Genomic DNA, 17,656 nt, shown 5'->3' on the forward strand with positions numbered 1-17,656 from the left:
AGGAGAGGAGTTTCAACTGACTCCCTTTAATCTGTGAAAGTAGAACTTAGGTGGGGAGACAAAGGGTTTTATTCAGAAGGAAACCAGTCACAAGAGCCTAGAGATTACTCTTCAGAATTATTTGTCTATACATCCCTTTCACTCTGTGTTCTCAAATTTCCTGCTTGTAATTAGGGGGAAAGTACCAGTGACTGTCAATCAATAGAGAAATGAAATCAAAACCAAAATGACATACTACCTCAGACCCATTTGGATGGCTATTATAAAAAAAATAGAAAATAAGTGTTGGGAAAGATATAAAGAAATTGGGACCTTTGTGCATTTTTGGGTGGTGGGAATGTAAACTGGTGTGGCTGCTATGGAAAATAATATGGCAATCTGTAAAAAAAAAAAACTAAAAATAGAATTCCCAGCTCATATGACTTAATAAGAAAAAAACAAACAATCCAATCCAAAAATGGGCAGAAGACCTAAACAAGCAATTCTCCAAGGAAGACATACAAATGATTAATAGGCACATGAAAAAATGCTCAATGTCACTAATTATCAGAGAAATGCAAATCAAAACTTCAATGAGGTATCACCTCACACCAGTCAGAATGGCCATCATTCAAAAGTCCACAAATGACAAATGCTGGAGAGGCTGTGGAGAAAAGGGAACCCTCCTACACTGCTGGTGGGAATGCAGTTTGGTGCAGCCACTGTGGAAAACAGTATGGAGATTCCTCAAAAGACTAGGAATAGACTTACCATATGACCCAGTCATCCTGCTCCTGGGCACATATCCAGAAGGAACCCTACTTCAAAATGACACCCGCACCCCAATGTTCATAGCAGCACTATTTACAATAGCCAAGACATGGAAACAGCCTAAATGTCCATCGACAGATGACTGGATAAAGAAGTGGTGATCTATTTATACAATGGAATACTACTCAGCCATAAAAACCGACAACATAACGCCATTTGCAGCAACATGGATGTTCCTGGAGAATATCATTCTAAGTGAAGTAAGCCAGAAAGAGAAAGAAAAATACCATATGAGATCGCTCATATGCGGAATGTAAAAAAAAAAAATACAAAACACAAACAGACTCATAGACATAGAATACAAACTTGTGGTTGCCAGGGGGTTGGGGAGTGGGAAGGGACTGGTATTTCAAAATGTAGAATAGATAAACAAGATTGTACTGTGTAGCACAGGGAAATATATACAGGATCTTGTAGTGGCTCACAGCGAAAGAGAATGTGACAATGAATGTATGTATGTTCATGTATAACTGCAAAACTGTGCTCTACACTGGAATTTGACACAACATTGTAAAATAACTATAACTCAATAAAAAAAAGTTTAAAAAAAAAAGAATTCCCATACGATCCAGCAATTCCACTTCTGGGTACAGATCCAAAAGAATTAGAAGCAGAATTTCAAAGAGATAATTTGTACACCTACATTATTATTCACAATATTATTCACAATAGACAAAAAGTAGCAGCAAACCATGTGTTCATCCGTGTATGAATGAAAAAGCAAAATGTATATGCACACAATGGTACACTATTCAGCCTTAAAAAGGAAGGAAATTCTAATGTATAACATGATGAACTTTGAGAACATTATGCTGACTAAAATAAGCCAGTCATAAAAAGACAAATACTGTATAATTCCACTTATATGAGGTATATAAAGTAGTCAAACTCATAGAGACAGAAAGTAGAACGGTGGTTGCCAGGGGCGTGGGGAAGGGGGAGTTATTATTTAATGGATATAGAGTTTCAGTTTTGCAAGTTGAAAAAAATGCTGGAGGTTGATTGCACAACAGTAAGTGAGTTAACAGTACTGAACTGTACATTGTAAAATGGTAAAGATAGCATGGTTTATGTATATTTTACCACAATTCAAAATTAAATACTAATGCCTTGGTTCCAACCCCATACTGGCATATCTTCACTTACACCACTATGTTTTTGACCATTGTCCTGAAAATATGAGTACAGCTGAATAGAGTTTGACTCATGCTGGAAATGTTGAAGTATGATCTTCAGGCTCTTTGGGTGACAATTTAAGGGCATACATATAAACCCTGCCTTCAGAATCAGTGATGATTAGTATATTCCAATTAATGCTTTGTAAATAATGGCTTCTAGCTGGGAAAAAACTCATTAAGATGTGTTGGCTCCACCAAATATTCAGACTCAGAAATGTTGCATTTGATCTGAACTTTCCAGTTTATAATGCCTGGCCATGGCTCTGTGGCCAGCAGTTGCAGCTAGAGAACTTTAGGTCTGAAGTTCTTCTTATGATCGTCAAATAAAATAAATGAAATGTTTTCTCTCCAAAACACAGCTCAAACATTATAATTTATGGGAAGCTTTCCTGACCTCCCAGTTTGGGTTTTATATCCTTCCTGTCTTCTTCAGAGCATCTCTGTTACTCTATCATGTAATTGCCCTGTCCCTCCCATAAACTATAAGTTCCTTGGGAACAGAGGCATTGTCATATCTTTGTATGCTCATTTTCTAAAATGCATTCATAGTATATGTTAAGTAAAATCCCATTGATTGAATAAAGTAAAAAGGTCTTTAAAGTTACTTGCAGTCTTGTGGTGGAAAGAAGCATGTAAACATATGCAGTCCTAGTGGAAAAATATGTGTTACGCCATGGGTGCAGAGGAAGGTTTGATCACTTTCTTGAGGTTGGGTGGGAGAGGGAGGGACAGGCTTCTGTGATAGGAATTGACATTTTAAAGGATGATTAGTTCACAAGATCGTTTTTTAAAGTACTGAACTGCCAAATGATTCTTATTAGTATAGTATCATTTCAGAACTTAAATAGCTGAAGTCAGAGTCATTTACATCCTGAGTCATACCTGAAGAATTACAAGGTACATGATAATTTCTAAATGAACAAAAGGAATACTTTAAAAATGTTCTTACCACTCTTGTCCTTCTTCCTGTTTTAAAAATTCTTCCAAAGTATCTCATTTTAATGACCAATTCCCAAGTTATTAGTAACTCTGAACATCTTTTCTTATATTTATTAGTCATTTGTATTTCTCTTAGAACCAGTTTGGGCCTTCATCTAATCCCAAAGGTCTCCTTAGAATTGAGGTAGAGGAACTTTATGGAAACAGAAGATAGTAGGGATATTTGAGGTGAAAAAGAAAAAAAGAGGAAGGCAGGATTCCACGACCAATTCCAGGACCCCTGAAAACCCACCTACTTTTATTCCTCCGTGGTCAGAGTTCCTCCTTTTACCTCCTTTTTTTTTCCCCTCAAAGGTCAAATTTATTCTCACAAGGCTAACTCCTCCTCACCTCTTTTAATCAAAGTTTTCTTTCTTAATCATTCTACTTGGAAAGACTCAAGCCAGACATACAAGGAATCCTGGTTTCTGGTTCCTGGTCCTTTTTCAGATGTAACAACATCTGAGGACATGTAGAAGAGAATGACAATTTTATCTCAGATTGTAATAAAATACCAATGTTTTCATAATATACAAAATAAATACTAAAATACCAGTACTACCATTTTTCTATAGTATCATACATATTATTCAAGTCTTAACAGCTTAGCAGATGAAAGGAAGATGAAATTCCCAGATAGTGACTAGCCAGCTAGTTCTCTCAAATGTTAAGTCACATTAAGATAATATTAGGAGTAAATGTAATAAAAGATGTGCAAGACATATACTGGAAACTACAAAACATTGTTGAGAGAAATTAAAGAACACTTAAAGGATATACCCTGTTCACAGATTTTAATATTCCATATTGTAGAGCTCTCAATTTTCATATCAATTCCAAAAAAATTACACAAGATTTCTGTATGTGTGTGAAGATTGAAATGCTGATTTTAAAATATATATGGAAATATGAAGGGCCAAAAATAGCTAAGGCAGAAAACGGCAAAGTGAACAGCTCAGAGGACACATCCCATCACAGAAACACTGAAAAAAGAGCAAAAACTGCCAGAATCAGCTTACTTGGAGCTCTGGAAAATTGTCAAAAGTTTGAAGCAACCAAATGGATACTGAATCAAGGAAAAGAAAATTTAAGCATGGTAGGAGAACTTTGTGATGTTTTAGCCTTGCACCACCCTGCTACATTGGTGTGGCAGAGTTTTGAAGGTAACATTCTGTGTTCCCAGTGTGGTGGTTGGTCCCAAAGAGAGCAGAGCAGACTTTGTTCCCAAGAAATTGTGTTTTGACCTGCCTGTGGATTCCCTGAAGAAATGACACAAAAGGCTTGCCTTAGTTTCACCTAACTATTCAGGACAGAAAAGCAGCTATGCACAGCATGCTCCTTGAAAATATTAAAAGATGAATGAACAAGCCACTGCTGCCTGGGGCAAAACATTGTAGCAAACAATACAAGTGCCAAAAGTCTGGGAGGAAAAGCTGAGGAGAGACTTACTTTAGGAAACAAAGGCTTTATATACCCATAACAGGATGCATGCTCAGAATAGACTTAATAGTTCTCTAAGCTTTCACTTGTGACTAATCTTTATGCTCAGTGCAAGCAAGAAGTGAAAGCTAAGACACAGTTGTAAACTGACTAAGTGTTGAAGAACTGTACCAACACCAGGCCAATCAGCAAAGACTGAAAGAGTATTTTCTTTCCCCCTTCCTTCCTTCCTTTCTCTTTCTTTCTTTCTTTTCTTTCTTTCTTTTCTTTCTTTCTTTCCTTTCTTTCTTTCCTTTATTTCTTTCTTTTCTTTTCTTTTCTTTTCTTTTCTTTTCTTTTCTTTCTTTCTTTCTTTCTTTCTTTCTTTCTTTCTTTCTTTCTTTCTTTCTTTCTTTCTTTCTTTCTTTCTTTCTACCTCCAGATGTTTAAGGAAATCATTCTCATATCATTAGATAACCACTAAGCTAGTGAAACAGAGACTTCAATGTCCACACATGACAAAAAGTACAGTCTTTACAAAAATACTTTAGGACGTTCACTAAGCAAGAACTACAACCTACGACATGCAGCAACAAACACTAGGAAAGGAGGAGAATCTTATCTCCAGAGTTGCCACATTATAATATCAAAATTGTCCAGTTTTCAACAAAAAATTATTAGGTACATGAGGGAAGAGAAAGTATAGCCCATTCACAGGCAAGAAAGGAAATTAATAGAAACTATACTTTAGGAAGCCTAGACATTGGACTTGCTAAAAAAGATTTTAAATCAGCTATTTAAAATATATTCCGAGAGCTAAAGGAAACCATGTCCTAAAAATACCAAAGGAAACCAGGTGAACAATGTCTCACCAAATAAGAATATCAATAAAAAAGAATTATAACAAAATGTTAATTATGTGAGGTAAAAGATGTGTTAACTAACCTTATTGTGTTAAGCATTTCACTATATATATATATATGTGTGTATCACATCATCATGTTGTACACCTTAAACTCTGTCAACAAAGCTAGAAAAGATAAAACATTATCCTTGGAGGAAAAAAAAGATATATAAAACATAGAAATTATTGATCTGAAAGATGTATTACTGAAAAAAATTTACTAGAGGACTTTAAAAACATATTTAAGCAGACAGAAGAAATGAATAGTGAACATGAAGATGAATCAATTACAGTTATCCAGTTGGAGAAGCAGAAAGGAAAAGAATAAAGACAACAGAACCTAAGAGACAACATCAAGCACACCAATACACATAATGGGTGTTCCAGCAGAAGAGGAGAGGGAGGAAATGCAGAAAGAATACATGAAGAAATAATGGCTGAAACTTCCCAATTTGATGGGAGACATGAATCTACACATCTAAGAAGCTCACCAAACTCCAAGTAAAATAAACACCGAGCTCCACACCAAGACAGACAGAGAGACAGAGAATATTGAAAGTACCAAGAGAAAAGTGATTTTTCACTTAAAAGAGATCCTCAATAGAATTAACAACCAATTTCTCATTAGAAACCAAGGAAGTCCGAAAATAGTGGGATGACATATTTAAAGTCCTGAAAGAAAAAAAATGTCAAGCAGGAATTCTAAATCTGCCATAACAGTCCTTCAAAAATGAAGAAAAAATGAAGACATTCCCAGATAAACAAAAGCTGAGTTTGTTTCTAGTAGATCTGGACAATAAAAAATGCTAAAGCAAGACTTTCAAGCTGAAATTGAAATACACTAGACAGTAACTCAAAACCATATGAAGCAATGAATAGCACTAGTAAATGTAAATACATAGGTAAATATAAAAGCCAGAATTATTGCCTTCTTGGGTAATAAACTCCTCTTTATTTTCATATATGACTTAAAAGAATGTGCATAAAATAATAAATTATATTAATGAGTATACAATGTATAAAGATATGTTTGATGGTAGCAACATAAAAGGGGAAAGATGGAGCTGTGTAGGATCAGAGTTTTTATATACTATTGAAGGTAAGTTGGCATTATTTCACACTCGATTGTTCTAAATTTGATTTATTATAGTTCCCAGGATAACCACCAATAAAATGTAAAATTACACAAAATAGGAAATAAGAGAATAAAAATGATACATTCCAAAATCAATTAAGCACAAAAGAAAGCAGTAATGGAGGGATTGAAGAACAGAGTATATATGACATATAGAAAACAAATAGTAGTTCCTGGAGAATGTCATTCTAACTGAAGTAAGCCAGAAAGAGAAAGAAAAATACCGTATGAGATCACTCATATGTGGAATCTAAAAAAAAAAAAAAATGAACATAAATACAAAACAGAAACAGACTCATAGACATAGAATACAAACGTGTGGTTGCAAAGAGGGTAGGGGCTGGGAAGGGACAAACTGGGATTTCAAAATTTGTAGATACTGACCGGCATATGCAGAATACATAAGCAAGATTATACCGTATAGCACAGGGAAATATATACAAGATCTTGTGGTAGCTTACAGTGAAAAAAAAATGTGACAATGAATATCTGTATGTTCAGGTATAATTGAAAAATTGTACTCTACACTGGAATTTGACACAACATTGTAAAATGACTATAACTCAGTAAAAAATGTTTAAGAAAAAGAAAACAAATAGTAAAATAGCAGAAATAAGTCCTTCCCTATTACTAATTACATAAATGTAAATGGATTAAACTCTCCAATAAGAAGGCAGAGAATGGCAAAATAGATTTTAAAAAAATCCACAATACAACTATAGGCTGTCTACAAGAGACTCAATTTAGATTCAGACACATATGTCGAATGAAAGAATGAGAAAAGATATTCCATGAAAATAACAACCAAAGAGAGCTGAGGTAGCTATACTAATATAAGAAAAAATTGACTTCAAGTTAAAAATTGTTACAAGGGATAAAAAAAGACATTATGTATTGATAAAGTGTCAATCCATTAAGAGAATATAATAATTATAAACATATATGCACCTAACAATGTTTCCCCCAAATATATGAAGAGAATATCAATAGAATTAAAGGGAGAAACAGTACACAATTCTAAAATAAGTGTTGGAAACTTCCCTACTCCATTTTTAATAATGAATAAAACAACCAGAATGATGCTCATTAAGGAAACAGGGCTTGAGCAACACTATAAACCAACTAGACTGACAGACTTACACAGAACACTTCACCCAACAAGAGCAGAATTCCCATTTCTATCAAGTGCACATGGAACATTCTCCAGTTTACACCATATTTTAGGCCACAAACATTACTCAATAAATTTTAAAAGATTGAGGGGGCAGGGTGTGGGAAGGGACAGATTGGGATATCCAAATTTGTTGATACTGACAGGCATACGTAGGTAGATAAACAAGATTATACTGTATAGCACAGGGAAATACATACAAGATCTTGTGGTAGCTCACAGGGAAAAAAAATGTGACAATGAATGTATGTATGTTCATATATAACTGCAAAATTGTGCTCTACACTGGAATTTGACACAACATTGTAAAACGACTATAACTTAATAAAAAATGTTAAAAAAATTTTAAAGATTGAATCATACAAAATATCTTCTATAATTACAATGGAACAAAACCAGAAATCAATAACAGAAGGACATGTGGAAAATTCACAAATATGTGGAAATTAAACAGTACTCTTAAACAATCAATGGGTCAAAGAGGAAATAGCAAAAGAAATTAGAAAATACTTTGAGATGAATTAAAAAAAAAGGAACATAACATACAAAAACATAGGATGCAGTGAAAGCATTGCTCAGGGAGAAAATTATATCTGTAAATGCCTACATTATAAAGAAGAAAGATCTCAAATCAATAATCTACCATTAGAGCTTAACTAGAAAAGAAGAATCTATGGGTTTAGAAGAAACTATATATAAAAGACATACAGAATTTATACCCAAAGCTAGCAGAAGGAAGGAAATACTAAAGATTAGATTAGAATGGAGATATGCAAAATAGAGAATAGAAAACAACAGAGAAAATCAACAAACCAAATATTGGTTTTTAGAAAAGATCAACAAATTATTAAGTTTCCTTAAGTATAGACTTTCAAAAATATTGAATAATTTATTCAACTCTTACTGGTTTATGAGAAAGAAACACTATTTGGTTTGGAGCTATAAGATTAATCTTGTATGGTTTACTTTTTTATTGAGGTGTAAATGATATACAATATTACATTAGTTTCAGGTATACAGCATACTGATTTGATATTTGTGTATATTGCAAAATGATCACCACAATAAGTCTAGTTAATATACACTTACAATTTTTTTCTTGTGATGAGAACTTTAAGATTTACTCTTAGCAAGTTTCAAAAATGCAATACAGTATTATTAACTATAGTCACCATGGTATACATTATATCCCCATGATTTATTTATTTTATAACTGGAAGTTTGTACCTGGTTTACTTTTTTTTTAACTGTAAAATTTTTAAAAAAATTTTTAAACATTTTTTATTGAGTTATAGTCGTTTTACAATGTTGTGTCAAATTCCAGTGTAGAGCACAATTTTTCAGTTATACATGAACATACATACATTCATTGTCATACATTATTTTTCACTGTGAGCTACCACAAGATCTTTTTTTTCTTTTTTTTCCCACAAGATCTTGTATATATTTTCCTGTGCTACACAGTATAATCTTGTTTATCTATTCTACATTTTGAAATCCCAGTCTGTCCCTTCCCATCACCTGCACCCTTGGCAATCACAAGTTTGTATTCTATGTCTATGAGTCTGTTTCTGTTTTGTATTTATGTTTTGTTTGTTTGTTTGTTTGTTTTTAGATTCCACATATGAGCGATCTCATATGGTATTTTTCTTTCTCTTTTTGGCTTACTTAGAATGACATTCTCCAGGAACCTCCATGTTGCTGCAAATGGCGTTATGTTGTCGGTTTTTATGGCTGAATAGTATTTCATTGTATAAATGTACCACATATTCTTTATCCAGTCATCTGTTAATGGACATTTAGGCTGTTTCCATATCTTGGCAATTATAAATAGTGCTGCTATGAACATTGGGGTGCAAGTGTCCTGGTTTACTTTTAAATATGCTGTTCTCCCCTGTTATTTTCACAATGTGAGTGAAGAGGCCGTTTTAATTTCTCTTATGTTAAAGAAAAAAACTAGACAGACCTATGAGAAAAATGAATTATTTTATGATTTTTAATTATATTCATTTTAAATGGGCTTTATTTTTTGAGCACTTTTAGGTTTACAGGAAAACTGAGCAGAGTACTGAATTTTCTCATATACCACCTCATCCCCCTACCGAGCTTCCCCTATTATTACTTACTTGAATTAGTGCGGCACATTTGTGACAATTGGTGAACCTACATTGATACATCATTATCACCCAGAATCCATAGCTTACATAAAAGTTCACTCTTGGTGTTGGACTTTCTATGGGTTTGGAGAAATGAATAATGACATATACCCACCATTATAGTAACATACACAATAGTTTCACTGCTCTAAAAGCCTTTGTGCTGTTCTTATTCATCAATCTCTCCCCACAACAACCCTGGCACTCTTTTTCACTGTCTTTTTACTGTCTAATCTTTTTACTATCTCTGTAGTTTTGCCTTTTCTAAATATCAGATAGTTGGAATCATATATAGTACTTTTCCTTCTCGAATTGGATTCTTTCACTTAGTAACAGGCATTTACATTTCCTCCATGCATTTCCATGGCTTGATATCTAATTTCTTTTAGGGCTGAATAATATTCTACTGTCTGGTGGTGCCACAGTTTACTTATTCAGTCACCTACTGAAGGCAATCCTGGTTGCTTCAAGGTTTTGGTAACTATGAATAAATTTGTTATTAACATCTGCGTGAAGATTTTTGTGTTGATGTAAATTTTCAATTCATTAATGCATTCATTCTTGCAAGTGTGGGATCATATGGTAAAAGTATGTTTAGCTTTATGTTTAGCAAGAAACTTTCCAAAGTGGCTGTACCATTTTGCATTCCTACCAGCAATGAATCAGAGTTCCTGTTGCTCCACGTCATCACCAGTTTTTGGTGTTGTCAGTGTTTTGGATTTTAGCCATCCTAATAAATGTGTAATGGTATCTCATTGTTCTTTTAATTTGCAGTTCCCTAATGAAGTATGATGAGCATTTTTTGCCCACAAGCTTATTTGCTATCAGTATATCTTCTTTGATGAGATGTCTGTTCAGTTCTTTTGTTACTTTAAAATTGGGTCTTTGTCTTCTTATTGTTGAATTGTAAGGGTTTTTTTGTTTATTTTGGGTATCAGTCCTTTATCAGATATATTTTGCAAAGATTTTCTCCTAGTCTGTGGCTAAACTTTTCACACTTTTACCAGTGTGTCTTACAGAGCAGAAGTTTTTAGTTATAATAAAGTCCAAGTTATCAATTTTTTCTTTAACTGATCATGCTTTTTGTGTTGCATCTAAGAAGTCATTGATAAATCCATGGTCACTTAGATTTTTTCCAACTTTATCTCGTAGGAGTTTGACAGTTTTGTGTTTTTAATTTAGATCTATGATCCATTTTCAGTTAATTTTTATGAAAGTTGTAAGGTCTGGGTCTAGACTCATTTTCTTTCCATATGGATGTCCAACTATGCTAGCACTATTTGTTGAAGACTGTCCTTTCCCAATTGAATTGCCTTTGGTCCTTGTTTCACATCAGTTGACTCTATTTGTGCGGGATTATGTCTGGGCACTCTGTTCTGCCATTGATCTATTTGTCTCTTCTTTCACCAATATCACACTGTCTTAATTTTAAATTCACATTCGTTTTTTGAACAGGAAATACACCCACATGTATTTACAAAATATAAAAGGTGCAAAGAGTATATAGTGAAGTATAGTGAAGTATATTGAAGTTTCTTCCTACCCTGTTCGCCCTCAACTCCCACTTCCAGGTTACATTCCCAAAGTAAACACTATTATCACGTATAATTTTCATTCTTTCAGAATTATTTTGCTTCTCATCCTCTCTCTCACTCTTGCTCTTACTTTTGCTCTCTCCCAAACACTAACACTAATATACAGTGTTATGCAACTTGTTTTTTCCCATTTAACAATATAACCAGAAAAACATCTCATATATGTACATCTGTATCTGCTCTTTTTTAAAAAAAGTTTTTATTGTAGTAAAAAATGTAACCATTTTAAGTGTACACTTCAGACAGCATTAAGTATATTCACATTGTTGTGATCTCTAGGACTGTTTAATCTTGCAATATTGAAACTTTATACCTACTAAACAAAAATGCCCCCCTCCCCTACCCTACCCATCTCCCCAGTCCTTATCAACCATCTTTTTACTTTCTGTTTACATGATTTTGACTACTTAAAATACTTCATACGAGTGGAATTATACAGTATTTGTCTTTTCGTGGCTGACTTATTTCACTTGGCATAATATTCTCAAAGTTCATCTATGTTGTAGCATGTGAAAGGATTTCTTTCTTTTTTAAGGTTGCATAATATTCCATTTACTTTATTAATTCATCTGTCAGTTGACATTTGAGTTGCTTCCACCTCCTGACTATTGTAAATAATGTTACAATGAACATCAGCATGCAATTATCTCTTTGAGACTCTGCTTTCCATTTTTTGGGTATATACCCAGAAGTGGAATTGTTCAATCCTACGGTAATTCTATTTTTAACTTTTTGAGGAACTTCCATACTGTTTTCCTTAGCAGCTTCACCATTTTATATTCCCAGCAACAACGCACAAGGGTTCCCTTTTCACCACATCCTTGCCAGTACTTATCTCTTATTTTTTTGACAATAGACACTCCAACAGGCCTAAGGTAACATCTCATTGAGGATTTGAATTTCTCTTATGATCAGTGGTGTTGAGCATTTTTTCATGCTTGTTGGTCATTTTATATCTTCTTTTGAAAATTGTCTATTCAAGCCCTTTGCACATTTCTTAATCGAGTTTTTATCTGTTGTTGCTGTTGTCGGTGGTGAGTTGTAGAAGTTTCTTATATATTATGGATATTAACCACTTATCAGATATATGATTTGCAAATATTTTCTCCCATTTCATAGATTCCCTTTTCACACAGTTGATAGTTCCTTTTATATGTAGAGGTTTTAAAATTTGATATAGTCCCATTTATCAATTTTACTTTTATTGCTTGTGCTTTCACTGTAACATCCAAGAAACCAACTGCCAAATCTAATAATCTGAAGCTTCCCCCCTATGCTTTCTTCTAGGAATAGTATAGATTTAGACCTTTAATCCATTTTGAGGTAATCTTCGTGCCTTGTGTAAATTAAGAGTTCTACTTCATGCTTTTGCAAGTGGATATCCAATTTTCCTAACACCATTTGTTGAAGACTGTCCTTTCCCCATTATGTAGTCTTGGCACCTTTGGTGAAAATCATTTGACTGTATATGCAAGGGTTTATTTCTGCGCTGTCTTTTCTGTTCCATTTTCTGCGTATCTATATTTATGTCAATACCCCACTGTTTTTTAAATTTTACTGAGTTATAGTCAGTTTACAATGTTGTGTCAATTTCTGGTGTACATCACAATTTTTCAGTCATGCATGAACATACATATGTTCATTTTCATATTCTTTTTCACTGTGAGCTACTACAAGATCTTCTATATATTTCCCTGTGCTATACAGTATACACTTGTTTATCTATTCTATATATAACTGTCAGTATCTACAAATCTTGAACTCCCAGTCTGTCCCTTCCTACTCCCCTAACTCCTGGCAACCACAAGTTTGTATTCTATGTCTGTGAGTCTGTTTCTGTTTTATATTTAAGTTCATTTGTCTTCTTCTTATTATTTTTTTCTACATTCCACATGTGAGTGATGTCATATGGTATTTTTCTTTCTGTTTCTGGCTTACTTCACTTAGAATGATAAACTCCAGGGGCATCCATGTTGCTGCAAATGGCATTATGTTGTCATTTTTTATAGCTGAATAGTATTCTATTGTATAAATATACCACAACATCTTTATCTGGTCATCTGTCAATGGACATTTTGGTTGTTTCCATGTCTTGGCTATTGTAAATAGTGCTGCTATGAATACTGGGGTGCTTGTATCTTTTTGAATTAGGGTTCCTTCTGGATATATGCCCAGGAATGGGATTGCTGGGTCATATGGTATCTAATCCTAGTCTTTTGAGAAATCTCCATACTGTTTTCCACAGTGGCTGCACCAAACTGCATTCCCACCGACAGTGTAGGAGGGTTCCCTTTACTTCACACCCTCTTCAGCATTTATCATTTGTGAACTTTTGAATGATGGCCATTCTAACTGGTGTGAAGTGATACCTCATTATAGTTTTGATTTGCATTTCTCTGATAATTAGTGATATTGAGTATTTTCTTGTCTGCCTATTGGCCATTTGTATGTCTTCCTTGGAGAATTGCTTGTTTAGGTCTTGTGCCCATTTTTGGATTGGGTTGTTTGTTATTTTCTTATTAAGTGGTATGAGCTGTTTATATATTCTGGAGATTAAACCTTTGTCAGTCTTATCTTTTGCAAATATTTTCTCCCATTCTGTAGGCTGTCATTTTGTTTTGCTTATGGTTTCCTTTGCTGTTAAGACAGTGTCTTGATTACTGCTGCCTTGTGGTATGTTTTGGAATCTCCAATTTTGCTCTTCTTTTTCAAGACTGAGTTGGCTTTCCAGGGTCCCTTGAACTTATATATTAATTTTAGGGTTTTTTTTTCTATTTCTGCAAAGAATGACATTGGGATTTTGATAGGGATTTCATTAAATCTCTAGGTCCCTTTAGCTAGTATGGACATTTTAACAACATTAAATTTTCCAATCCATGAACATCAGATGTCTTTCCATTTGTTTGTGTTTTCTTTGATTTCCTTTAGCAATGTCTTACAGATTTCAGTGTGCAAGTCTTTTCATCTCCTTTGTTAAGTTTATTCCTAAGTGTTTTATCCTTTTTGATGCTATAGTAAGTGAGATTGATTTCTTAACTTCCTTTTCAGATTGGTCATTGATAGTGCATAGAAACGCAACTGAGTTTTGAAAAATTTTTATATTAAGGAGCTATGTGGTATTCTGTTGTATGGATAGCATAGTTTATTTGACCAGTCTCCTATTGAGGACTGTCTACGTTGTTTCTAAATCTTTGCTGTTACAAACAATGCTGCAGTGAATAATCTTGTGGACAGCTTTTTCACATGTAGAATATGTCAGTTAGATAACTTCCTAGAAGTTAAATTGCTGGATTAGAGGATATATACATTTAAATATTTCATAGATATTGCCAAAGCATTATGATTATGACATAAAATAGTCAGAATTTGTGATGGTGTCTATTAAAAATATGAAAGTATCTATTTTATCATTTAATTTGCTCTTTTAAAGGTAATTTACCTTGTCTTTCTTGCAAAGCAAATAAGCAAACTCACAAATTACACATTTATGGTCGAGAGTCCAAGAAAGGATTCTATATTGATTTCTGTGGCAATTTGATGAAAAATGTGAAAGAGATGTGTACCAGTGAATTTTTTTCTAAAATAGAGCTGAAGGAAACTTATTGACAATCATTTGTTGAAGGTGGTACACCTATAATATATCAGTAAAACTTTCAGTAGTCCTTTAATAGCAAATAAATTCTCTCCATGATTCACATATATAGTCAGCAATTTTATATTTTAAAAATTATATGATTATAATTTTGTTATTAAGATGTTTTTCTATCTGTGGAATTTGTCATCTAAAGATGCTTGTTTTAAGAAGTCTTGTCCCCAAGAGCTCGTTTAAAAGTTGTGTATTGTCTTGTAACGCAGTGGACCTCCTTTCAAATTAACTGCATTCACCAAGGAGGAAAATATAACTTCTGTAATTTGTACGTTTAAGTGATATTTAATGCATAAAAGACAAGGAGGAAACCACTTTACCAGATACAAAAGGCTGGTTTCTACAGTTGGCAATGGTACTTCAGTATTTGAAAGATGACTTGAAGTGTATACACGCTTCTCTTGATTGAAAAAGTTGCTACAGTCTATCTGATTATCAAAATGTTCTGTGCAAAGAAGGCGAATCACTTGCTATTCTGGTAGAAAGCAGCAACCCTGTCACCTAAACACAACAGGAGCTCTTGCTAAATTCAAGAAAATCAAATAGAATGAATGAAAACATGTACGGCAGAATAAATTTAGAAATAAAATTTGAAACTATTTGATTTTACGGAAATGATTTGTGACTTGCAGATATCACCAATGGACAATTAAATTATAGAATATGAAACTTAGAAAGGCTTTTAGAAATGATACAGCCAAACCTCTGTAATGAGGTGGAAAAGTCACATCAGACTGGGGAAACGGTCAAAGTGTGGGTGTTCCAAGCGGCAGTTTAGAGTTTATTCAATACTGAAAAAAATCGTGTGCAGATCTGAAGTTGGTCTTATGCTTTATATTTATGATATATATTTGTAAGCATGCTGGCATGCTTAATATTATATATAAGTCATGTAGGAAATAAAGAACTTGATGATAACCTGGACTAAAGGAAAGAAAATGTAAAGGATGGCCGTATAGATTAGCGGTTAATAACGAAGCGTCTGATCCAAATCTTGGCTCCGCTACTGTGGGACTTTGTGTCTTGGTTTCCTCATCTGGAAAATGTAGGTAACAAGCGTATGTCTGCCTCAAAGGGTATAACGATTACGAGAGATAACCTGGGTAAAGGATTAGTATAGTGCTGGGTATATAGTAAACTCCCAGTAAATTTAAGTTGCTGTTATTGTTTTTTCAGTATATCAAAGAAAGAGGATGGATTAAAAAGCATTTTCAGAATAAAGTCAAAATACGTCACTAGCACCTTCAGGTCAGTGGGACTGAACTGGACCCCCTAAGAAAAGGTGGAGGGGATCAAGTGACGTAGACCGCCTTAGCAACAGGCCCCCAAAGAAGGTGAATTTCAGTAGCCAATAAGAATCAGCGCTGCGGAGAAGGCAGCCAATGGATGACGGAAAGGGGAAGAGGGAGGGCGCGCCAATTCTGCTGCCTGAGCCTCGGCCCAACAAAATGGCGGCGGCGGCGGCGTCGCTTTGTTTCCGCGGCTCCTGCGGCGGTGGCATCGGTGGCGGCCTTTGAGCTGTGGAGAGGCTCCAGCACCAGCTCTAGTGACGGCTAGGAGTCCAGTGCATTTCTATCGTAACTGGGCGCCGGGGAGCGCAGAGTGGCGCCCTACGGTCGCTGAAGCCGACAAGGCGTTGAAGCGAAAACATGACTGCTGAGCCCATGAGGTAAAACACAGCACCGTCTCACGGGTTCCAGCCCTCTCGGCCTACGCTCCTTCTGAGCCGGGTGTTTGGGAAAGCTTTGGTTTAGCGGGTTAGGCTTGTGTTTTGCTAAGCGGAAAGAGGCATCTTTTTAGGTGAAGAGGGTTTCGGGGTTTCGGTGGTAGGCTTCAACACGGGGTGGGGGTGGGGGGGCGCGGCCTGGCATTTCGGGCGCTTTCTCCAACCTCCCCTAACCCGTGGAGCTTAGTTGGCCTCATCTGTTTATTCTTTGGTGCCTGTGGAATTGAGACCCCAAAGTGGGAAATGGTTTTTGGCATCCTGGTCATTTTTCCTAATCTTTGGGCCTAGAAACTGCGTGGGGAAGAAGCGGGGGTGGGGGTGAGAAAGGAGGGGGTGGGGGTGGGAAAAGGAGGGGTGGGGGTGGGAAGAGGGGGAGGGGCGGGCGGGAGGATGTGAGATCCTGGGACTACTTAGTGGCGTTTAGATCGCTGGAGACGGGAAGTACCCCAGCCTTGCGCAATTTTTTTTTTTTTGTTTTCTGAAGCCCATGGGGACAAGCCCATTTTGAGGGGTGAACGAGTGGGTCTTGCCAGTGCTCCTTCTCTACTCCAGATCCTCAAGGGTATCCTTGGATTTACCTCCAGGCAAGGGGATAGTAACGCAGCGTTTTGCTTTCAGAGAACACCAGTATACTACTTTCTGTGTAGTCCAGCTTTAATGGGTGGTAAGGCAGTCCTAAAATGTTCCTCCACTTTCTGGGCAAATTTTGAGCAAAAGTAATTAGACCTTGTTTTTGTTGATTTATTCTGTGATGGGTGGGGAGCACGTTAACGTGGGTCAAAGGGAAGTAAGATCTGTTGCAACCGAGGCAGTGTCTGGCAGGCCACCTCTTATCAACCAAGCTGTTTTACTCTACTGCTTCTGATTTGCCTCTTGATACTGTCAAAAAATGTGGGTTGTTAATATGAAATATATACCACTTTTACACAGGTTTGCTG

At 35.3% G+C, this 17,656-nt stretch overlaps 1 protein-coding gene across 7 annotated transcripts in view; it reads left to right on the forward strand.

The window, feature by feature from the left end:
* Window positions 1–16,424: 16,424 nt before the first annotated feature.
* The window catches only part of ATRX (ATRX chromatin remodeler), a 227,960-nt gene continuing 226,728 nt past the window's right edge, over window positions 16,425–17,656 (forward strand). For 5 of the 7 annotated variants that reach the window (XM_064483018.1, XM_064483020.1, XM_064483017.1 and 2 more), the window contains exon 1: window positions 16,428–16,661. Coding sequence is in view for 6 of the 7 variants with exons in the window: in XM_064483020.1 (XP_064339090.1) it covers window positions 16,642–16,661 (20 nt within the window). In the remaining variant the exon portion in view is untranslated. Of the gene's footprint in view, window positions 16,662–17,656 lie in introns of all 7 variants that reach the window. The other 2 variants (XM_010987736.3, XM_031446239.2) reach the window with 1 other exon arrangement.

This window comes from Camelus dromedarius, chromosome X (assembly GCF_036321535.1).
Source record: "Camelus dromedarius isolate mCamDro1 chromosome X, mCamDro1.pat, whole genome shotgun sequence".
Lineage (NCBI taxonomy): Eukaryota > Metazoa > Chordata > Mammalia > Artiodactyla > Camelidae > Camelus > Camelus dromedarius.